The 25,406-nt window shown below is 37.3% G+C and overlaps 1 protein-coding gene across 2 annotated transcripts in view; it reads left to right on the forward strand.

The window, feature by feature from the left end:
* Positions 1–389: 389 nt before the first annotated feature.
* LOC146005236 (protein FAM91A1) overlaps positions 390–25,406 on the forward strand; it is a 124,578-nt gene continuing 99,561 nt past the window's right edge. Inside the window, exons 1-4 of one of the 2 annotated variants that reach the window (XM_083144320.1) lie at positions 390–699; positions 777–859; positions 16,609–16,693; positions 22,001–22,210. In XM_083144320.1, the coding sequence (XP_083000446.1) occupies positions 788–859; positions 16,609–16,693; positions 22,001–22,210 (367 nt within the window). In that variant the 5' untranslated portion in view covers positions 390–699; positions 777–787. Of the gene's footprint in view, positions 860–16,608; positions 16,694–22,000; positions 22,211–25,406 lie in introns of both variants that reach the window. The other variant, XM_083144319.1, reaches the window with a different exon arrangement.

Here is a 25,406-nt window from a genome sequence, read left to right on the forward strand (position 1 = left end):
CCCCAATTTCGATGGCGCAATCTGCGCCACAATCCCACCTGTGGGCACCCCTGTTGTGTTGCATAAACATTTAATATTTAGCCCGTTCTTAGCTTCACAAGAATATCATTTTCGGAAATGTATGACTTGCTGCATTATCTAAACGGTTTACAAACACATTATAAATTTGAGCTTGAAACTGTTCAGTGTTCACTCAATGAAAATAGTTGAATAGCAACTCCATTGCTCTCCAATGTAAAACTTAAGGCAATGAAATGACGAACGAAATTTCCAAGGACAAAGGTTTTGCTGGCTGACACCCACAGATTATATGCTACCACCGAAAAAATTCTAACTCGTAATTTCGTACCCTGGTGGCTTTATGGGGTTAAGTAACTAAGTTTAGTAGAGTACCTTGAGAAAAACAAATACGTCTGCAACACCAGAGTTCATATTTGACCAATGTGACACTTCCCTGAAGGTGTCTTGTAGAGAATCCTTTATGACATGATTAGGAAAGGTCAAAGGTAGACAAGTAGCAAATGCAAACATCTGTAAAATAATCTGTGATATGTACACAACAAACGAAGGAAAGTGTTAAAATATCTAGCAAAGTCTGTAAGTCTAGCGAATGTCATGCGAGAGAAAGAAGATATGTTTGTAAATACGTTTTTGTTAGATATTGGTACATGTACTGCAATGTCTGTGCAAAATGACTTCTGTTTATGTTATTTTCCAAAGTGACCGTCTTTGATGTTCAGCATAAGGGGTTAGAATCTGTTACAAAAATATCATTTTGAGCCTGAGAATGAATGGTGAAGTGGAATTTCACATTCGCAATAAATATCCGTGGTCGAAGCTTCCAAACAATGTCAAACAGGTAAGCTTGTGCATTTTTCTTGTTCAAAATTTTCTGTCTGTACATAGAGGTTTGTGTCGAGCAGACCTAGTACTATATTCGATAATAGCTATATTTTGTTACATGATGACATTCATGCTTTTTTATGAATAATGATTCAACAGGCATGATATTTTGTGTGTGTTCAGAAATTGTTAATTGTTGTGCGCCAATTTTATTTCTAACTCGAAAACTTTTACACCCAGATACGCGAACTCCAAAATACTATATGTGGAAATTACCCCCCCTTCTCTTTCAGGATGACAAAAATGGTGCTTCCTTATAATTACTTAATATGTCCACCTAGTCAGAATCTTCAATTATTGCAGACATTGACAACACAGTGGCTTGCCTGTTTACTTTTGGTATTAGTGAAGGAATAACTTTTGATGTCTCATTGTACTTTTTATTCATCTTCACCAGTATAAGTTTCGGTACTACTTTACTATAGGGGTGACACCTATAAATAATTTATTTCGCACTTTTTTACATTGCTAACATACTATACTGGAATGCGGAACATTTCTTTAGGTGAAATAATGAATGTCTATTTCTTACATTTACGAGTACTTACTGTTACTCGTTATTTCGATTCTGTAACACACATTATGGAGATAGCGTACTGGTTCATCACACGTTCTGATAGTGTTTTGTCGATTTATGCAGTGTTGCAACCTTGTTCACTGGAAAATACCTACTTTCGTGCCTGGATTTGAAATTATGCTAATACCTCGCAAACCATTGACGTTAGCCTCACAAACCATTGACATTAGCCTCACAAACCATTGACGTTAGCCTCACAAACCATTGACGTTAGCCTCACAAACCATTGACGTTAGCCCCCAAACCATTCACGTGAGCCCCAAAAACCATTCACGTTAGCCCCACAAACCATTTTTCGTAAGGTTAGGTTAGGCAAGGCAAGCCTAGTTAAAAAATATTAAAAAAAATTAAAAATACTAGACACGTCATGTTATAGTGAAAACACGACGAGTTTGAAACACTGACTACGGGGTTTATGTCATCTAACACACGGAACATTGTGCTCTTGTGCAGAAAGCAAATGGCGGCAGCAGAAACAGCCTGTCGGACAGAGATTTTCGGAGAAAACAACATGCTTTCGCATTAAAATGGATCAAAACTACATTCACGAACTTTCACAACGCTAAAGAAAATGATTTGCCTAAGTACTTTCTCCTGTAAAAAGTAAGAAATCTGTCACCCCTATAGTAAAGTGTTACCGATTATATGTTATTGCTCCTAATATCATAAACAATTTAGAGAAAATATTTTGCCATAAAGTGATCAGACATGTACACACTCATGAGCAAATTGACTTTTATGTATAATTTTTTGGTACCAGTCTGTTATAGGGAAAACACATTTCACTCGTCCATTTCGTCACTTTTTACATTCGTACTTAAGGTAAACGTCCCTAATTTCGACAATGTGCCTAAGTTCGACAGGGTGTTTGAAAAATCGTAAAAAATAAGGATACTATGCAATGCAGAAAATCGTGCATGTATCATGGGACAGTGTACAGGTTTACCCCACGTCGTGAAAAGGGCGGTTGAACCAGATGAGACATAGCAGCAGTGCGGGAGAAATTATGACGACACTATTTGCTAACTGTGAAAAATCAATTGATTTTTAGTGTATTTCGTAAGAAGGTAAATTTTCTACGTAAGGTTTTTACCAGTTTTGTGTTGTTTCAAAACAAATTTCAATACTTTATTATTGTTTTAGAGCTGTTTTCTGAGCTTCCTAGTCTGTTGCGGCAGACAAAGGTTGTTCATGTAACAAAATAAGGGGGGTGTCGAACATATGAGCACAAAAATGGATGGTGCACCAAATTTCGACAAGTGTCGAAATTTATTCGAAAATACACAATGTTGGGTTTTGATGTGCATTGAAAGGCATTTTGTTTACCATTCATGAAAATACCAGTTTCATTGCCCTACGGCAATTGGAACATTAATCCGACAGGGGGGTGTTGAAGTTTGGTGCCGTGCATGTCGAATTTTGGGACATTCCCTGAAACGTCATTTCTGGGCTTTTTGCATACTTTATCTCTCTAGTGTCATTGCTATTTTCATGAAATCACTCGTTCTTCCTTTCGTCACTAACTGTGAGGGACCTGAACTATACAAAATTGCAATAATAATACCAAAAAATGTCATGTTATAATTAAGTGTTTATATTGGCTTAATGTGATAAACTGAACTAAAACTCCATGCAAATTAAATAGCTGAATGATGAAAATTTTATCTTGTGTACGATTTTTTAATGTTCTTAACAATTCTGCGAAAATGTTGCAAAATTTGCCTCATTAATGATAAATATTACACAGAACTAAAATTTGGCCTCATACAGTACACAATTTTCCTTGTTCTACGATTTTGTGAAAAATGTAGGAGTGTGTGGGACAGAATATTTTGGGTTGGGGTGGGAAATGTTCCAAATTTCCCAAAGCTCTGGAAATCTCAAATTCTACACGTCATTTTCACTTTAAGTGATTGTTTTTGCATTTCTGGTACAAAAACGAACAATTTTCGTTAAGTTCTAGCCACTTACAATGCAGAAACATCGAGGAACAAAGGTTGTACACTTGAGCCGCTTGATAATTAATTTACATTAAACTCAGCTTAATTTGTTCCTTACTTTAGTTTCATTTGGCCAAGTTCAAAAACTTCCAAGAAAGCAAAGAGAAAGACTGCCTGCTGTGATTACATCTCCTTAAATGATCAAATACTTTACAAAGGAGGAGGATTGATTTTGAGTTTTAAGTTCACTTTATGCACAGTAAGGCTAATCAGGACTGGACCTTCATCTTAAAGTGGGATCCAAACCATTATGTGCCTGCATTGGGGATCGAACCTGGGACCCCTTGATTACAAGGCGATGACGCTACCACTGCTAACAAAGGAGGAGAAAAAGCATCAAGTAGATGAAGCAGAAGAGCTAGAGAGCTGAAGAAACTTGCTACACAGAACTAGAAGACAAAGAGTTTAGGCAAAAAGGGAAAGAAATTGGTTGATGTGAGTGACTCAGAATCTTCAGATGAAAGTGCACTGTCTTTGAAAAAAGTGAATCTCACTGGCAAGAGGAGGAGTCAGATGAAATGACATTAGAGATTGTCGATGAAAGTGATGTAAAAGAAGGGCATTTCATTTTTGTGGAATTTTTAGGGGGGAAAAGAAATGCATCAAAATTTAATTACGTCTGTGTTGTTCAGGAGATGCTGGAAGATGTAATGAAAGTGATTGGACTTAAGAGTGTTGATGTGGCCAAGGAGGAATTTGTCACCAATGAAAGTAATGTTTCATTCATGTCAGACCCTCAAATTATTGGTCGTGTTGAGTTGCCAGATTTGGTAATGAACGGGGAAAGGGTCAGATATGTTTTCAAGAAAAAAGTACATGTCTAAGAGTTAGGTCTTTGATTTTGAGGACTCACACCTAACTTCAGACAGAAAGTTGTTTTGCATTTGTTTAAAGTTTATGTTAATTAATTATTAGTGTTATATATAATGTTACCAATATCCCAGATACCAACAGCAATTGTTCCTTAGCATCTAGGCTTGGCTAAGTAAATGTTACAGTTAGTCCTCAAAATGTTTTTTTTGTTTTTGATACACCATTGGGAATCACCCTGTAAAACTATGTTTCAAAGTTGTAATATAAACGCAATCAACATTTTCAGTGTTTTATTTGCTTTGATGTACCTAGCCTTTGGCATGGTAAGTAATTCATGTTAATATTTGAAAATTTTGTGGAGCATAAAAGAGGGGGGTTAACAACAAATCTTTTTTTGTTCAGTTCATGCCCTGATAAATCTGTAAATTTAGTTGAATACAATGAAATGCCAATAGAAGGACATGACCAGTTATTGGTATTATTAACATCTGCATATTTAGTGTCTGATGTTGAGATATAAGGGGGTGTCGAATTTTGGTACACAAACTGTCGAAATTAAGGACAGGGTGTCGAACTTAGGGACATATTGTAGGATTCACTTTTTGATTTTTTAATAATTATGTAACTTAACTGTTGGAATGCAAAATACTTTTTGGGTGAAAGTAGAATCTTTAAACGTTAAGGCAAAAAAATAATTACTCGCATTTATGAAATACGAAAGCCACTACAAGCAATTAACTGCAAACATTTTCCTTAACCTGTCGAACTTAGGGATGTTTACCTTACCTATTATACATTGTGTATTTATGCAACGAGTATTTACTGTTCGTTGCTTTTTCGGTTCTGTTACATGCAATATGGCGGGCAAATCTTGACTAGCGTTGTCTATCATCTGTTGGTATGCAATGTTTCCAACCTTCTTAACCAAAAAAATCATACTTTCGTGTTACAGATTTTGTATTTTTTCCGGGTTCCAAAACTTCACGAACCATGCATGCATAGCCCCACACACCATTTATGGATAGTCTTACAAACCATTATTTGCCCCACGAACCATACACGGCAAGGTTCTGTTAGGTTAGGCAAACATAGTTAAAATTGTCATGTTCTGGGAAAATAATGGCATCGTTGGAAACACCGGATAGGGGTTACATCATCGAATGCACTGAACATTTGGATCACATAGTCGAAGGTAGTGGAGGCAAGAGCTTTTGTGCATCGGAGAGACATTAATGTCGAAAAATACGTTTTACCGGCCGAATACTTTCTCCTGTAAAATTGCCGAAATGTGTTTTCCCTATAACAGACTGTTACCAATTTTTCTTATATCCTTCCAACTTTCTATTTTCTCTCAGTTTGGTGAAAGGCAGGTTCCAAGAAAGCAAAATCTAAATTCCAGCCTTTTTGCTTTCCCATGCGACCTTTGGGGTTGTCTCGAAGGGGGCTATTTTAACAACATATTTTCCTTGACACAACTGAAATTTATAACTCGGGGGGGTCTGCATCTTTTCATAGGTTGGCCCTGTGGGGCTCGCAGCTACTATGATGGGTAGTGCCAACGGGATCAAAAAATCGAAGGAAAAACCCTCTGCAATGCCCCTCCTTTTGGTTGCGCCACTGGTCAAGATGTTTAGCTTTTAATTTATCCTCGTTTGGTATCGTGGAAAACAGTGTGCGTAATAAGTAATAATGCACTAATCCGATTCGTCTTCACTCACTAACCTATCTTTTATACACTACAGGACACTTCCCTAAAGACACAACAATTACAAGAGAAAGGGAAAAATAAATCCTCTCACCTTCTCCTCCCCCATGCACATGTATTCCAACTGGACGTCGAAAATATCCTAGACATATATATTAAATAAATTGTCGAAATGTCAAAGGAAACTCGCATCACCATAGGATTTTTTGCTATCTAAAAAAATATGAATGTCTGGATGGCCCTTTAGACGCATTTACCTTATATCTAAATGTTCATTTAACTTTGGCTAAATACTACGTTTTTTTTCCAAAAGTAGGCAGAAAAGTAGATAGTACCTTTCTGACGAATTGCTTCCCAATGGGTCTTACAAATCAGTCACATTTAGTGACTTATCTCCAAAGGTGGCAACTATGTCCCTCGTCGCCGAAAACGGGCTCGGCTGGTGTGTCATGACCAGCATGGCTATCCCCCTCCCCTCCCTTGTTTCCAGCTGAGACTTCTTCCACCCTCTGCTCATGTGTCAACTTGGTCAGGCCAGCTCTTGGAGGGCTCGGGCCTCGCGAGAGTACGAAACAGCTGGCGATGCAGCGTGTTGGTTGGGGCGGTCGTCAGCTTGACCCAAGTCTATCCACCACGAGCTTGACGGATTGCGAGATTCGAATCTCCTTGTCTGTAAATTGTAAATGTATTAATTTAACAATACTTTGGCGAGGTATGCATTTCTCTTGAGGGTAGTGCCACGGCACGGCGGCTCTGCCCTTTCAGCTGCCGCTGGGTCGGCCCAGTCAAACTGTCGATTTGTCGAGGGGAACTCCCATCTGTATATTGACATGTCGGTGGTCGTTCGAGAAAATGTATTGTGCTGGACCGACCACACATGCAGCTGTCCCATTAATCCCCTTTGATTTCTGGTGGTGGTGATGATGTTGGTTTCAGAGATCACACCAATTTTATGTGCAAATACTCTGTAACAGACATCCAGTGAGGACGTAGGAAATATTTGGCTGCTGGTTAATGTTATCAATCCTAGAACATTAACCTTATTTGCTAGGCACTTATTACTAAAAGTATGAATACTGTGCATACATGGACGGCTTTATTACAGAAGAATAAGCAAAAAAAAAAAAAGAACATTGTTGGTTAAAGTTTATTTCACAATGTTGTATTATGAACAATTAACAATGCTGTATTATGAACATTTAACCACTTGCTCATAATTTTTCATTACTATGTAGGATCTTTCTTATAGGAAATTTTGAAGTAGGAATCAATGAGCCTTGAATATGGTCTACAGAGCACATAATTCATATGGCAGAGAATTCAAAAATACTCTAAAACAGGTGTAGTGGAGCATTATGAACAATACATCTCTGGTGCTCTGCGAATCAGTTTGTTACATTTGTCTTAACATGCACTTCTTTGTGTAGCTTCACATGCGGTAATACTTCTACTTTCCTGTTTGGTTGTGGTTCTCCTTGGTTTGTTGGTTTCAGGCCAAGAACTGTCCTTATGAGGAATGCCTACACTAGATCCAGCCAACTTTTGGGTTTGGATGGTTTCTGTGACCTTTAATATACCACCTGTTTTCTATGGTATCAGCTTCAGTGCCAAGGAAGGCTGTTTTTCAAGGAGGAATTTGAAATTATGTATCACTGTAAATAATTTTATATCTTATAAACTAATGATAGTAGAGTAATGAATGATACCTATTATTTTGGCTCCTAGAATTGTTTTATTGTTATTCCCATCAAGTAGTATTGTGGCTCTTTCAAATAAAAATAGACTGCAAACATTTCTCTCTCTTCATTCCTTCCCAGCGTAACTTTAAAAAGAAGCATGAACAATATGCACTTTTTGTTACCGGTACATCTTTATCAGCCCGTAACTTTATCACATACAGGAAAAAAAAAATAACATTTCAGGTTTTAATATACCGCGTGAGGCACCTAAAAGTACCACCTGAAATAGCGAAGAAACCAGAAACAGTAGCGATGTGAGGTTTGCGGGAAACAATAATATCAAATGGGGCTCGTAAATCGGAGGTATGGAGTGGGTTGAAAAATATCGACAAATGGGGCATCTGGAGCAAAGTCATATTTTTTTAAATGGAACGATATACAATAACATGCATAATATAAAAGAGCACACGCAGAGAAACACAACGCCGTTGGTCTCATGCATCTACTGCACATAGGAACGAAGATATGGCCATGTGAAAATATGTAAACAAACTAACAAGTGGCCCACTTGACCGTCAGTACCACGGCATGTACAAGTATGAGATGTCGGAAGCCATTGAACAAGATGAAGACAGAACGTGTTAAAGGAAGAAAAAATACAGTAGACATCGTCAGCACCATGTATTTGACAGTGTTACAACATAATGAAAATGACCATGACAGTATGTCGAAGAACCACTGCGTAAGAAGCGAAAACCTGTCAAAGTGTGTGTTCAAAGTGGTGGCTGTCAGCTGCGATACAGGCAACGAGGCGCCCACGCAAAGATCGTTGCACAGAATGTAGCATCTCGTAGGGAATGTCCCTACAGGCCGCAGTAATGCGGTGTTGCATATCCTCTGGAGTTGTTGGCACATCCCGGTAGACAATGTCCTTCAGCTTTCTCCACAGGAAAAAGTCTAACGGTGTCAAATCTGGGGAACGAGCCGGCCATTTGACAGGCCCTCCACGTCCAATCCAACGATTTGGAAATGTATTTTCCACACATGCTGTAGCGCGTCTTGCACTGTGAGCTGGGCACCCGTCATGTTGGTACCACATGTCCTTCCTTGTCTGAAGTGGTATGTCCTCCAATAGTACAGGCAGTTCATGTTGTAAAAACTGTATGTATCGGTCAGCATTCAGTGTCCCTTGTATAAAAAAAGGGCCAATGAGATGTTCACCCACTATACCACACCACACGTTCACACTCCATGGGCGCTGGTGTTCCACTTGGCGAAGCCAATGTGGATTCGTCACCGACCAATAGTGCATGTTCCTTAGGTTGACATTTCCATGTTTGGTAAAAGTTGCCTCGTCAGTGAAGAGGATACGTGACAAATCGGGTGTGTCCTGTCGTAACAACCATGTGCAAAACCGAACACTGTCCACAAAATCATTCCCGTGAAGTTCCTGATGGAGGGAGATATGATATGGGTGAAACTTGTGTGTGTGCAGAATGGGCAATACACTTCGCTGACTCATCCCAGCCCAGCATCCCTGGCAATTTCACGGGAGCTAACGTGTGGATTCACAGCAACAGCGGCGAGAACATTTTTTGCACCTGCCCAGTGGCATCTCCTGACCCTGAACTTCAGGCGTTGGCAAAGAAGGAATGTTAACCCCCTCCACCTCTCATTTTTGTGAACCAATATTACAAATTTTCTCCGTACCTTTTTGGTGTAAATTTATAAATATTTAGAAAAACATTAAATTACATAAATTATTTTAAATGAAGTAAATACTTCATTTAAAGTATTAATATATTTGAAGGGTAAGGAGAAAATTAATATGTTCAATACTTCGCCATACAATTAATTTTTAAAGCACGAGTTTGCAACCAGAGGGGTTGCTGGAACTCCTACCTATCACCCATAAAAAAACACCGTGGACATAAGAACGACCCGTTCATTGAAAAATCGCTAAAATGCACATTCCCGGTTTTTCCCCTTACCCTTCATTTATCCTTCCAAAAAGTAAAATTTGAAAAATCAACTGCTCATTACTTAGTTACTTGAATTCCAGTCTATTCTTCTTTCTTTAGAGAGAAATGCGCTGATCACCGCCTCATAAAATTTGGATTTATCCCCTTCTCGCAGCTTAGAAAGTAATTCTTTCTGGATGGAGATAAGACTTAAATTCGTCATCCGGTTGAGTAGATCGGCAGAATGTGTGGATCCTCTTCAGTGATGAGAACGTTCTCTCGACAGATGACGTCGTGGAAGGAATTGTTGCGATCAACACTGCTAATTTATATATTTATGTAAACTCACCCACTAGATTCGTGATAATTTACAATCTCAATTGGTGTTTTCTCTGATCCTTCAGTGGAAGCATACCAAACATAAAGTTCATTCTTCTGCAGTTTGGTTAAATTAAACACACTGCCATAACTTTCCTACAATTTATGTACGAGATGGTAAGGAAAGTTTTGTCTTTTATTCAAGTTTTGTGGGATTTAGTAAATCAAAATATTGCAATTTTTCAAATGATGCGAATCTAATTGTTATCTGGTTGCTGATATTATCAATGATTTCAAAGAAAATCCTCCGGCAGTGGTCTTTCTGTGATTCGTTGTTCAGTCGCCTCCTTTTCATTTCAACAATCTCTTCCTCTTCTACTGCACCAGTTATAGAATTCCATAGTGTTTCGAAATTCTCACTTTCCTTTTTCAGCTGTTGTTGAAATTCAGTAATTTTATTACTGCAATACAAAATATCAACATTTTTAGACTGCAATATACTGAATAATACGTCTGAAAAGGCAAGCAAGTTGGATAAAGCCATTTTTAAAAATATATTTTCGAAGTCCTTCAAGAAGCTAGAAAATCCTCTGGAGTCATTGCAGTCAAATGATCGAAGTCTCCACTTTCACTAACATGTTCAAAAAACATAAGCAGTGCTTCTCTGTTGTCATTGACTGTCCACACTAACCTAGAGGTAAAATTTCATCTGGTAGGAGCTAATAACGGGAGCTTTCTGGACAGGAAAGCAGAAAGTTCGTGTAACATCTTTGGAGAATGAGATTTAAGTGATTTAAGACCACAAAAGAACACCTTAAGCTCTTTGTTACATTCTAACGATTGTTGCAGCACCAAGTTCATTACATGAACATAACAATTCGTATAAAAAGCTTTCGGATAATTTTCCAAAAATTTACTTTGAAGGCCATTCAAATTACCACTCATTACAGAATAGCCATCGTATGTCTGGGCAATTAATTTATCCCCACACTTATATTTATCCATTATTTCAGTCACGTGACTAAAAAGAGCTCCTGCAGTTTTATCGGCACTCATGTCATGAAATCCAAGAAATCTTTCAATGACTTTTTTTCTGTGAGGCCGAGAAAAAACGTAACACTGTTGACACCTGAGATTTTTTGCTAATGTCTGATGTTTCATCGACCATGTTAGCCACAAAGTCTGTGTTTTGAATTTCATTGTAGATTTCATCTCTCAGAACATCCGAAACTGAATTTATTAAATCATTTTGAATGCCTGCCAAAGTACCGCGAAAAACTGTAGAATTTAATAAATGTTATTTTAATGAGGGATCAAACTCGGCACTTGCAATAAGGAATTCCATGTAATTGCCCTTATTTAGAGATGCTGCATTTTCCTCATGGCCTCGGAATGGCAGTTCTTGCTTTGCTAAATAGCAGACGGCGTTAATCAACCTCTTTAATATTTCCCTGTTCTCTTTTACTTTTTCATTGTGTAGCTCTATTTCAGCTTTTCGTTGAGTATCCAAAAGAACGTCAATTCTAGTAGGGGTGGCAACAAAACTACTAAATTTAAAGAAACTTTATTATAAAGATGCAATTCAGACTCGCTGTGTTTTCTCACTGTAGTATTGAGATGATTCAAATCCGCATACCCTTGAAAATTCCCAACACCTTTTTTAGTCTAGAATAATAAACATGTCCAACAGTAAAATTTATTCACCACATCACACCCGCAAAGCCAGTCTGAAATTTCATAGAGCTCTTTTCGAAAATGTCTATCAAAACCTTTTCCAGCACAACTTTTTCCTTTAACACATGTTGACATCGTGAGATTCGAACATGGTCGACTATTGTCAATCACTTGTTTCTTCTCTGAATACGAAAGCGAAGAAAATGAATTATTTAAATACTTTTGCACAACCCTTTAACTATTATCCATCTTAAAATAATCACATCACTTCACACCACACGTTTAAAAAATAATGCACAACAATCACGAGCAAAACAACGCGGGGCGAATGAAAGCCAAATCGTTGGGAACAAATACAATGCCTTGAGAAGGTAACCATGGTGGTGGGTGGCAGGGTGCGCATGCGCGGTCATGCTATGTTTTGGCAGTGGTAAGACGTTGGATTTCCTCGCAACGCCTTGCCCGTCACGGACCGATCTGCCTGCCTGACAACCACTGCGTGCTGCGCCACGTTCGAAACTACCGGGCACTCGTGACTGACAATTGAAGAAAAACGCTCAAAATCGTAATTTATAAAAGTACAGATACTTTCTTCTTTATTTCATTTTCCTTTGGCCGTTGACACACGACTTACACACCCAGAGAAATCGCCACTGCACCTGCCTCACCTGTAGTTGGCTTGTTCCGCACACGTGCTCGTGGTGTTACACTTCCGGTGTCTCTTAATTTAATAAATAACTTACTAAACAGACATCGAGATGGCTGTCGTCTGTCCAGATATCTCTCTGCGTACACATGATAGGCTTCTGAGGCATTCTTTCGGCATTCCCCATAAATCAGGATCATGTCCGCTTTTTGTATGTTTGTGAACACCATAATCTTCGCTCTTACCACTACGACTGCTTGCTATGAACTAACACGATCTCATGGACCTGCTATCAAAACTTGCTCTGCGTAAAGGCAGTTCTGTCAGGCACCTGAGAAGTCTTAAATGCCGTGGTACTGACGGTCAAGTGGGCCACTTGTTAGTTTGTTTACATATTTTCACATGGCCATATCTTCGTTCCTATGTGCAGTAGATGCATAAGACCAACGGCGTTGTGTTTCTCTGCATGTGCTCTTTTATATTATGCATGTTATTGTATATCGTTCCATTTAAAAAAATATGACTTTGCTCCAGATGCCCCATTTGTCGATATTTTTCTACCCACCCCATACCTCCGATTTACGAGCCCCATTTGATATTATTGTTTCCCGCAAACCTCACATCGCTACTGTTTCTGGTTTCTTCGCTATTTCAGGTGGTACTTTTAGGTGCCTCACGCGGTATAGTCATGCATCTTACCTGCCTTATTTGAAATGGAACGAAACAGCTATATAAGATCTTCAGTACATTCAATGTTTTATAATTATATTTTTATTTTGTTAACTTTATTCTTCCTAAGAAGTACTAACAATTGTAACTTCAGTAGCATGCTCTATTTTGAATACATAGATATGTGTTCATTTTGCATTATAGATTGATATTGTGCTAATATGTAAATATTTGCTTGTCAAAAGTGTAAAAATATTTAGATGCATATGTTGTGAAAAAGTGCCCACTTCTAGAAAACTTGTAACCTTTGTACTTACCACATTTCCAGACATCTATTCTGAACAAACTACTCATTGTTCCACATATAAAGTTAAAAACACCATCAAATTTCCAACTTTCTGATATGCCTGAGAAACCCTAGTCAGAAAGGTAGCAAAATCGATCATGCTTTTTTAACTTTTACCTAGAACAATATCTAAGTTGTGGAGAATAAATTATCTTCCTAGTATTTACCCAACCAATTCATTTATATAAAATGCCCAGATATGTCATTTTATTTTATTATTGAATTTGTTTTGTTATTTATATCACAAAATAGTATTAAATAAGTGATTGCTATAAAAGCTATTGTAAAGTAAATTTCAAGTGGCAGTGTACTGAGTACTCTGTAAAAAATTGAGCATTATGGAAAACTTGGAGAAAGTTCCATTCAATAAAAATATATCAATTATAGCTAGAGCACTGGTAGATAAGAACATGAGCCATTGAAGGATGTGCTGCACTGCAGGATGCCTGGAAGTTTGAGATTCCAGACTCTGGAGCACACTGGTTGAATCGGTGCAAACAGGACTTTTTTCATAGCGTGAAAGTGAGCAATGTCCAATGCCTTCAGAATTTCATACAGCTCTGCTGTGTAAAGAGTAACTGGAACTTTAGGAGTCCGTAACAAATGCACAACCAACTGATTTGACTGACTTGGACCCATCTATATAAAATACATTAAAATTATTGCACTGCCAACGAATCTCTAAAAATCTCTGCTGGTGTTCAACCATTGGCGTTTCTGCCTTTTGGAGGGTAGTTAAATACATGTTAATCAAAGATGCAGGAAATTTCTAATTGGAGTGCATGCTCTAAGGAGTGGGCTCTTCTGAAGGTACTCAAAAGCCAACCTTTCTTTCATGTGGTGCACCCTGGGATAAGTTTTTTGTGGGCTGGCACTACACCAGGGTAATTCTTTTCAGGGCAAGTGTTGTGTCCTCTATATGTGTTTGTCCCACCGTTTGTCACCTCTGTCACGATTAGCCAAGAGAGGCAAAAGAAAAAAAAATACTATGTTAACACTTTGCGGATTGACAATATCGTATTTTTCCATGTGAACTGTATTTTTTGTTGCAAAAGTTGTTGTTTATAAATCTAGAAAACACCCTCTTTCCAGAGATATTATAATATGTTCCATGTTACTGGTTATGTACATTTTCTCACATTTCTGATGTCTTTTCTGTAACAATTCTTTGAAAAATATATAAAAAAACATATTTTTGATTTGTAATATAGAAATAATCATTAAAAAATAACCTAAATTCTAAAGACAGCATTTCCTCTGCAGATCTCAGTTTTTTTTACGACCGTAGAATCTGTGAAAACAAAAGCGACGGCTATACTGGCATCTCATCTCTTGTGCACATGTATTGTAACACCTTCATTCATATTCCAACCATTAGATGATGCATGTGTATTGTTTTCAGCCCTGGTGAGTTTTACAAGTACTAGTGTCGAAAGTACTTTGTGATTTTCTTTGCACTCTTGAGAATGGCACTGAACAATTAAGATGCAGATCATTGTGGAAATTCTTCATGAGGTTTCAACTGGACGAACACATTGTTTCAGAAAATGATTTCCAGGACTGCTTCCAGCAATGGAAGATTTGTATGGAGCGGTGCATCCATAGTTCAGGGGAGTACTTTGAAGAGGATAATGTTCGTATTGTACAAAATAACCAATAAAAGATTTTGTAGCAACAGTCCGGTTTTTTTCTAGCACACCTCGTACATCCAGTGAATGATTTTGTTGTGTATTTAAGTGAAATCACTCAAAGCATTTTAAGATGGCAAACAAAATAATTTATTTTTCATGTGTTGAGATAGTTTCAAATTCTGGTGATACTTTCCAATCATTATCTAAACTACAGTTTTGCAGATTAAGAAAAGAGAGACCATTAGGAATAGTTTGGCATGGTTGGGGAGGAGGAGTCAGTAATGTTTTGACCATGAGAATACCATAAAAACTGAGCCAGAGGAGAGGTTTAGTTCACGACAACTTCATGGTCTGGACACATGGAGAACCATCCACTGCTTCATCAAGTTCACCTGGACCACTCCAGCAACTAAATCACCTTCCTGGATGTGAACGGTCACAGTGAGGAAGGCAATTTGAAAACAACCAACCCACCAACCAAATGCAATACCTACACTTCTCCAGCTCCCACACACTCCACACCAAGAAAGCCATCACATTCTCTCTAGCCCTCAGAGGACAACACCTCAATACCTCTCCCACTTCCCAAACACCAAGCCTGGTCAACCGTGGATATCCATACACCCTGGTCACCAAACAAATATCCTAAGCTGCCTCTTACACCACCCCCACCAAGAAACCTGCTGCCAACCATCACCCCCACCTCAACAAAATGAGGCACATCCTTTGCTCTCTGCTCCCCATCCTCCACAGTGATCCTTAAACCAGAAACATCTTTCCTGACAAATCCAGAGTTTTCAAACATCCCCCCCAACCTCTAAAACACACTTCACCACACAACCAATATCAGTTAACTCACAAATGTAATTGTCCAAGGTGAAAAACCTGTCCCATTTTCATCATTTACCACACCCTTCAGTTTCACACCACTGGCAAATTTACCCTTCACACCTCAAACCTAATCTATATTCTCACCTGCAACATCTGTGGTGGCTTTTACGTGGGGGAAAACATCCAGAGCCCTCAAACTCATAAGAACCACCTCTCCATCACCCACAAGCTGGACTTCACTGTAGCCATCCATACCAACGATCACAATGTCCCTTTCAGTGAATGCTTCTGGGCAGTGACCATCCACCCTTTACCCCAATGCAACTGATATGACTAAATGTAATTTGTGTTTAATATAATAATGTATAATTTTATGTATACGGATGAGTGGAAGAAAAGGCTTTGTGCGACCTTAACTCCACCATTTAAAACAAGATGTAAATAAATAAAACACCTCAATATGGAAAAGATGGGAGAGGGTTTACATATCAGCCATGACTGCAAGCACATGCTCTGGCCTGAACAAGACCACCCAGTAAGTCTCCCAACTACACCCATCTCCACCCATAACCCTCGCTTTACAACCCTCTCCCCACACCCATCAGGAAAGTGGTGATTAGCCTGATGAAAGCGTCATCTTTGATCTAGACCTGGCAAAGCTGTAGATCAATAACCTCTGTTGCCACCTTTTTTCTATCATTGAAGATGCTGCTCTCAGACACAAAAATTTGAACTTTCCCAGTGTCTGTTGCATGTTTCCTTTTTTTTTCCTTTTTACTTGAAACTTAGCCCTTGTGGTCCTCCTCCCTTTTATCCACTGTACATATTTAATAATATTTTCTTTTTTCTTTTCAGCTTCTGGGAAACTCCCAAAAAGAGTATGAAAAATGCATAGTAACCTTCAGTATTAAAAACCAACTGCGCCACAAAGGAAACTTAGGTAAGTTTATTTTTAAAATGGTTTTGTTGTATTGTATGGTACAGAACATTTGACATCCACACTGTGATAAGATAGAATTGATCCTAATAATACCCGGGAAAGTTAGTTTCATTTTATACTGGAAAATGTTCACAATGATTTGGTTAATTGCTTAATAAAATTGTAGGGATGGGCCAATATGAAATTTTGGCTGATACCAATAAACTATTCACCTCTTTAATAAATGTGTGTTAACACACGACTGCAATGCAAACGAAGCTGCATATTTAGACATTTACTTTTAAGAAAATTAGAGCATGGAGATTGTATGTTTCAGAGGCGAAGCTTCCAGTTATCGGGAGATGCGGCGATGACAAAGCAAAATAATAAAAAGGTCCTGGTCCTTCGACTTCTTTTCTCCCGAAAATATTGAAGAGCATCGCAACGCAACTTACACAGAATACATGATGAAAGTAATGGTGCATAGAAAAAAATATAAGTAAGCAAAAGCATAAATATCCCCACAGTTAGTGCTAGAAAGAACTGAAAAAAAAACCAGTTCTGTATCCATTCTATTTTCTTCATAGTATTTCTTCTTTTAATTTTTTTTTTGGATCCTGCGGTTCAAATATCGATTTTTTGGGGGAAAAAATGTTCTTGGTTTACAAAACATGAAGTACTTCCTGCTATTTTGTGTTTACTATTCTTACAAATGACAAGATTGATCAAAATTTTTGTTCTCGAGGTGATAACAGTTGGTCTGAAAAGTTCATAGGCTGACTCATAGATGGCGTTACTAGAATTAAATCCATGTGATTTTTACTTAGTACTAACCTTCAAAAGATACGTGTATAAATTTCACAGCTGCCGGATAATTAGTTCGTGAGATATAGCATTGTGAGTGAAGCAGCTTTTGTTATTGTGAAAAAATGGATAAAAAAGAATTTCGTGTGTTAATAAAGCATTGCTTTTTGGCGAAAAAAAATACTGTTGAAGCCAAGGCTTGGCTTGATAAACATTATTCGGACTCTGCACCAGGAAAATCAACCGTTGAGAAGTGGTTTGCTAAATTTAAACGAGGCGAAATGAGCATCGAAGACGATGCACGCAGTTGACGCCCCAAAGAGGCTGTTACCGACGAAAACATCAAAAAAGTCCACAAAATAATTTTAAATGATCGTAAAGTGAAGTTGATCGAGATAGCTGAGACTTTAGAAATATCAAAGGAACGTGTTGGACATATTGTGCATGAATATTTGAACATGCGAAAGCTGTGTGCAAAATGGGTGCCGCGCGTGCTCACAATCGATCAAAAGCAACAAATCACAAATCAATGAAACGATGGCAAAATTATATGAATTAGACTACGAATTGCTTCCCCATCCACCATATTCTCCAGATCTGGCCCCCAGTGACTTTTTCCTGTTTGCAGACCTTAAAAGAATGCTCGCTGGAAAGAAATTTAGCACTGATGAAGAGGTAATCGCCGAAACTGAGGCCTATTTTGAGGCTAAAGAGAAATCGTACTATAAAAATGGCATCGAAAAATTGTATGACCGCTATAATCGATGCATCGCCCTCAAAGGCAACTATATTGAATAATAAAATCGAATTTTGTCAAAAAAATATTTTTTACTATGTTAGCCTACGAACTTTTCAGCCCAACTGTTAGACATACTTACTCAAACAGAATCTTTTCCCTAACATATCTTGCTTTCATACCAGGATGGCCAAAAATATCAGGATTCCAGAAAATCTAAAAATCTTGATTCAAAAATTCTATTACCCGGATTTCGGAAGCAATCCGAATTTCGGAGAGAAAAGTTTAACAACTTTTCCATTTTTTTTTTGTAAAGAATAGATTTAGCCATCTCTACTTCACACATCATGTTCCAACACTGTTATCATCATTATCAATGTAGGAATGCCCCCTCCCCCTTCCCATTCCTGGGTTGAAAGATTGACCGTGACGTTTAGCAAGTCTTGCGATGACTACGTAAAAATGTCACGCTTCACCACTGGTATGTTTATATCCATAAAAATTATAACTAAAATGGCAGAACATTGCACTAAATTATAAGATATTGATAAATATATCGGATCAGAAAAAATATCGGTAATTTTACCGATAAACTGATACATGTATGCCTATATCAGTGAATATCGATTGAGTACCATCTGTCCCATCCCTATAGGGATATTAATGTAAAGTGTAATGATATAAAAAGTTATCAGGAAAATATGATCTAAAAAGTTTGATTCTTCAAAAAAATGAATGTCTCTATTTCCATCCACTCTCTCTTGCTACACACACAAATATAATATCCATACAAGTTGGAAGCAATTTGAGTCGTACAAATCTAAGTGGAAAGCTAATTCACGTTTCAAATTTGAAGCCCTGGGCTTCAAGTGTTTATAAAAATAATTTCAATTACAACCTCATTTTTCAAAATGTTTCATTACATTCCATGTTTAATTTCCTCAAAACACATCGTTTTTGTTTCATCTGAACTCTGTATCTCTTTTCATCTCTGAGAAATAAATATTTTCATAAACATTTACAATTTATAAAAATAACATGTTTGGGAATGCGGCCACTGATGAAGGTCAACAGATGAAAATTATTATTATTTATTTATTTTTGATATTTATTATTCGCAAATTAGTTTTGCACTAGTAAATCATGTAGAAACATATCAAAATTGTTTCCTGTATCAATTCTGCTTTCTTTTTTGGAATCCATTAATTTCAAAGTTTCACCACCTTAATTGTCAAATGTTGGCATGTCTGATGGAGCTGGTATCAGATTGTTGTTGTGTTTAAAATCTGCTGCAAGCATTTGTTTTTTGTTACTTGACAGCACTGGAGCAGGAAAAAAAAAACAATACACAGATTATGCAGCCAGGTACTTCTCGAACTCCAGCATGGAACCAAATAATAATATGATACCACTTCCTTCTGAGAGGCCATAGATTTGTGGGAGTAAAGGCAATAGAATATTGACATAAACAGTTTAAAAAAAACTCTGTGATACAAGTAATCTTCATACATCTAACATGATTGTAGAAACATGTGTACAATAGGCCTATATCAAAATTTCTTAATTGGTCATGCAACCAGTTATTTTTTTAATTGTGTGATTTTACATGGAATGATTCTGTGATGAGAAGAAAGAAGGTGAAATAAAAATTGAAGCTAGAGTACTAGAAAACAATAGAATGTGAAGAGAAATTATGTAAATACAAGCAAGAAGTGGACCAAATTGAAAAGTGAAATATGTTTCACATTATCCTGGTTAATGCCATCCTCGTATAAGCATGAGAAACATTGAGTGATAATATAATTATGGTATGTTAGAGGGAGTGAAAGATGAAACAAAATGTTGAAATGAATGCAACAATGTAACAGTTTTAAGTTCCCTTTGTATGTTAACTAATTGAAGGAAAATCTTTTATTATCTCTTTTTAGGTATTGTTTTAGTGTATTGCATTTGCAACTCTTGAAACAATGCATATTTATGGCATCAAAAAGTGTATAGATAGTAAAGAATTTTAACACAGAATGGATATTATTTGATAGGTAAATCCACTCTTTGCAAGACTGAAGCAGTCGATCAAAGATTAATCAATTATAACACAAAATTAATATATATTTGTACTAAAATATATACCTTATGTACTATTAAAAGTTTTGATAAGATAAAATTCTATAATTAGTTATTGAATGGGGACATAACTAGGAAATTCTTTGTTTCAAATTTTTCCGAGGTTTGAGAGTCTGGTTGTTGTTTTATAAGTACAGTGTGTCCTAGAAAAAATATACCAATAAAGAATTTAAATAACTCAACAATCGTTAACGATAGAAATGTCAAATAACATTTATTTGGAAGAGGGAAGAAAGGAATTTTTTTTACCACCAGAAGGGAAAAAATCGTAACATAATGAAGCGCATGCGTGGCTTTGTTTACGAGTAGTCTGTACAATGGCGCTGTTTACTGTTCGTCAGAAAGTTGAGTGCTGCTTTTGGTTTGCAGAATTGAAGTCTGTAACGGTACAAAGAAGATTCCGGCAACAATATGGACAGGAAGCACCAGAACGTCATTACATTGTTAAATGGTATAAACAATTGCTGGAAACAGGGTCTTTGTTGAGGAAGAAAGATAGTGGTCAGAAGCGTGTGAGCAAGGATAAAGTGGTTGCAGTTCAGGAAGCTTCCAGAGAAGCCCGCTTAAATCTGTGAGACTTGCTAGTTCTCAACTTAAAATTCAACGTTCTACTGTGCATGATATCGTACATAAAAGGTTAAGGCTTAGAGCCTACAAGTTCCAGCTTGTTCAGAAACTAAAGTGCAGTGATAAACCTGCTAGGTTTGATTATGCTAGTGAAGTGCTATCACGCATTGATGATGACAATGAATTCCTGACACGCGTAACATTTTCAGATGAGGCTACCTTCCACATTTCCGGAAAAGTGCATAGGCATAACTGTAGAATATGGGGTGAGCAGAATCCCCATGCAGTTATTGAACATGAAATCGACAGTCCAAAGTTGAATGTGTGGTGTGGTTTGACACGAGATTCCGTAATTGGGCCCTTTTTCTTTGAGGAAACTACAGTTACAGGTGCAAGTTACATGCAAATGTTGCAATAGTATGCTGTACCTCGTATACCTCATGGGTACATGTTTCAGCAGGATGGGGCCGCCCCACATTATGCCCATTGTGTTACTAACTTTCTTAATAACAATTTCGCTGGTAATTGGATTGGGAGGGGTTGACCCATTAAATGGCCACCACGGTCAGCAGACTTGACTGCTTTGGACTTTTTCCTTTGGGGTTATGTGAAGACTATGGTTTACCAAACACCTGTGCAAGACCTCAATGATCTCCGTGAAAGAATTATTGATGCATGTGGCTCCGTCACTCATCAAATGTTGAAGAACACTTGGATGGAGGTTGAGTACCGCCTTGATGTTTGTCGCGCCACGAAAGGAGCACACATTGAGATCTACTAAGGTGAAATTTTTTTCTTGTTCTTTGGTTAAAAAAAAAAAATCTATGATTTTCTCTTCCAAATAAACGTTATTTGACATTTCTGTCGTTAACGATTGTTGAGTTATTTAAATTCTTTATTGGTATATTTTTTTTCGGACACACTGTATTTTGCTAAGCACAGATGGAAGTGGCTTGTGGTTGCCTTCAAATGCTGAATACAACTGAGAAGTCATGTTCAAACCTAAGAAAGATATTTCAGAACTCTCTCTTATATGAAATTGGAGACCGAAGCAAGTTTGCTGCTCCATATATTTTAGAATTTTCTATTATTTCCAGTGAGAATTGTTCGTAAGGATGAACGAAAGTACTACGAAGATGTTCTGGGTTATAGTAAGGAGAGTCTCATGCTGTATCCATACCATTTGTCAGATGTTGTGGTGAAAGGCCTAAGGATGACACCTTTCCAATATTACATTGAAGTAATGGAGAACATCATGGAGCAGGAGAAGAGTTACGATTCACTTCCAAATTTTACAGCAGCAGATTGTAAGTAAATATTTTGCAGTGTTGTATTTTCACTTTCACTTTAGTGTCTGGATGGTTGATTCTGGAACCATGCCTGTATTCCAATTGAGTACAAATGGTTGATATTTTGACCAGCAGCTCACGTCGGCAATTAAAAGTTGTGGCATTACATATCCTCATAGAGTGGTCTATTGTCGTGCTTCCCTTCAAATTTGGTCCATCCAGCGTCCACAGGATGGACGCTTGAAGCTAAATTCCGGACATTGTCCTAAAGCTGGCAAACTACACTTTATGTAATGTTTTATTTTTTACTCAAGAAGTATCAATCTGATTTGAATGAAACTTTGTACTTTGTAGGAATGTACCACTGCTACAAACTATATTTTTCATTCACTTTTGGCTATTGAGGTGGCACGGGGGGGTGGGCCATATGCCAATGTTTTAAACGTTAATCAACTTTCTTTTTCTTTAGTCGGCCCCTCGTGGTGGAGTGGTTTAGTACATCGTGCTATAATGCCAGGAGTCCCGAGTTTGAATCCTGTCCTAGGCATGGATGTTTGTGAATGTCCATTCATCAATTTCATCATATCATCACTCATCCATCTTTGCAATTAGCCAAAAGTGGCAAAGCAGAGTAAAATAAACTAAATCAATCAATCAATTATTATTTTTCTTCCTTTAACACTAATTAAGCACAATGTATAAATTTTGCCGCCCTGTCTTTAAGAAAGAAAACAAAACCAGTTTCATCTGTCTACAACAGTAAGTTGTTGACTTACGATTTTTTTTTATACTTTGCGGCAAGTTTGAATAAGTGCGAGGCTCCGGATGATGAAGGTTAATGGAGTGGCCTTTTTCATCTTCACCAAGGTAATGTTTGTTTTTGGAAGTATTGAGAAGATCCACTATTGCTTGAAATTTCTTTTTGTTTAACACCACACCACTGAACACACATTTACAGATGCATTTGTTCACTTACTAGACCTGCCCACAGCCAATGTGTTCAAGTGGAGGAGGATACTCATAATTTAATCTGCAGAGATAGATAATATCAATGGGGCATTCCATAAAAAGTGGTCCTATTTCATGTAACAAAATTATTTAATCTGGAAATTATTATTGTTTTTTATTGCATTAAAGCTTAATTATTTGTGAATTCATATTTGCATTTTTCACCAACAAGAATTATTAGTATCTGTAACCTGTATGCTTCACAGACAAAGTCAAATTTTGCTACATTTTTAAAGCATCACACATGTAACACATTTTCGTTAATACTTCTCGTGTATTGAGGTTATATCATCATACTCATTTTTTAAAATTTGTTAGCAGACAACATAAAGTATTTCATAATTCTATGAAATCAGTTCATTATCAATAGTTCAATCCAATCATATATCTAGAACCTTACATTTTATGTGTGAATGTCACAAATGTAATGCTGGAATGCCTGTAATCCCCAATACAAGTTGGTTAGTGAATGATTGAGTTGGTGTTTTAACTCCACTTCATACACAGTAGGCTAATTGGGACTGGACCTACAGATTAAAGTGGGATCTGAACCACTATGAGCCTCCACTAGGTATCGAACCAGGGACCCCTTTATTACAAGTTGACGACGCTACCACTGTGCCATTGGGAGGCCCTATTTCTCAATGATCTAGACACCATCATATGGAGAGTTGAAGAGAGTGACTATGGAAAGTTGTTCACAGATAAAAGAGTGTTCTAAATGTATGAATTCTCTCCTCCACTGCTACATACGTTCTACTATCAGACTGAATGGGTGTGGCTGTATGATTGTTCCACTATTTATGCCATGCAGTTGCTTCACAGCATTCTGACAGAACAGAGGAGACAAAGCTGAGAAACAAGTGCTAACGCTTGATATACTACACCATGGGTCCCAGGTTTTAATCTCGGCCTGGGCATATAGGTTCTTTGTGAGCGTACCTTCATCAGTTTTATCACATCATCTGCAGCTTTGCGATTAGCCAAAAGTGGCAAAATGGCAAACAAGGAAAAGGCCTAACATTTCACAAGTTTGTGAATGGGTCAAACTTCATGGGGGCTGTGAAAATGAAGACAGTGGTTAAATCATTTAAGAAGTCTGGCATTAGTAATGCTCTGGTTGGTACAGAGGACAATTTGTTGCATGAGGACTCAGATTTAAATGTAGGAGAGATTTCAAGTGACTTCATTTAGCTTTCCAGATGAATGTCTGGGATTTCACGATCATTAAGATGTATTCTTTCCTAGTTAGAATTCATAAGTTATTTGTTGAAAGTGGACCTACATATTACTTTATTTATATTTGAAATACTGTAAATTAATTATATTATTCAACATCTTATACGTACGTAGACACATACGGTAATTTATTACGCAAAATGAAGTTGCAGTGAAAATAAATATAGAGAAGACATCGTGGTCAACCAATTCTGTTTACCTATCTCACTAATCACCTTGGTAAATGCCTTCGGTTGATTCTGAAGTCCTGACTGGCACATCATTTTACATATATACCTATCTGGTGTGTAATATTAACCAATCAGAATTCAAATTAATGTGTTAACACAGTAGATGCTGCATGATGAAAAGAAATACCAGCTTACATTTGCTATGGAATAGCATTCATGCTGAAACAATTATAAATATTTTTATGCTAAATATATTGATAAAAACAAGAAAAAATGAAAGTTACAAGAACATCAAATTATGCATTGGTTATCACTAGGGGCAGATTTTTGCATATTTGCATGTTTTTTCCTTAAGGAGAATTCATATGCTCTCAACTGATTTATCCATTTCACTTGGTGCCGATTACTCTGGTAAAGTTTTATAGTGAATATACATGTAAATGCATATTTGGAACGTTAGTGCATAATTTGCATATATTGGGTGTAATTTTCGTGTAATTGTTAGTTTCAAGTTTGTGTACTTAATTTTCCCAGTTCTTTGTGTCAGCATTAAAAAATAGCCTACTTCTGTCTGCTCATGGGCACTGGTTGGGTCAAGAACATTATGAAAGTCATCTCATAGCATTGCAGGTGGTCTGGTTGGGAAGATAGAAAAACCCCACCCTTTCATCAACCAACGACCTTTCAGAGATGTGAGTCACATTTTTAAATTTCAGTGACAACACTGGGGTCGCGTTATTTGAGGATTATCTGTTAATGTGACATCTTGATAAATCTCTCTCTCTCTCTCTCTGTGT

The sequence above is a fragment of the Lepisma saccharinum genome, chromosome 23 (genome assembly GCF_977018435.1).
Source record: "Lepisma saccharinum chromosome 23, izLepSacc3.1, whole genome shotgun sequence".
Lineage (NCBI taxonomy): Eukaryota > Metazoa > Arthropoda > Insecta > Zygentoma > Lepismatidae > Lepisma > Lepisma saccharinum.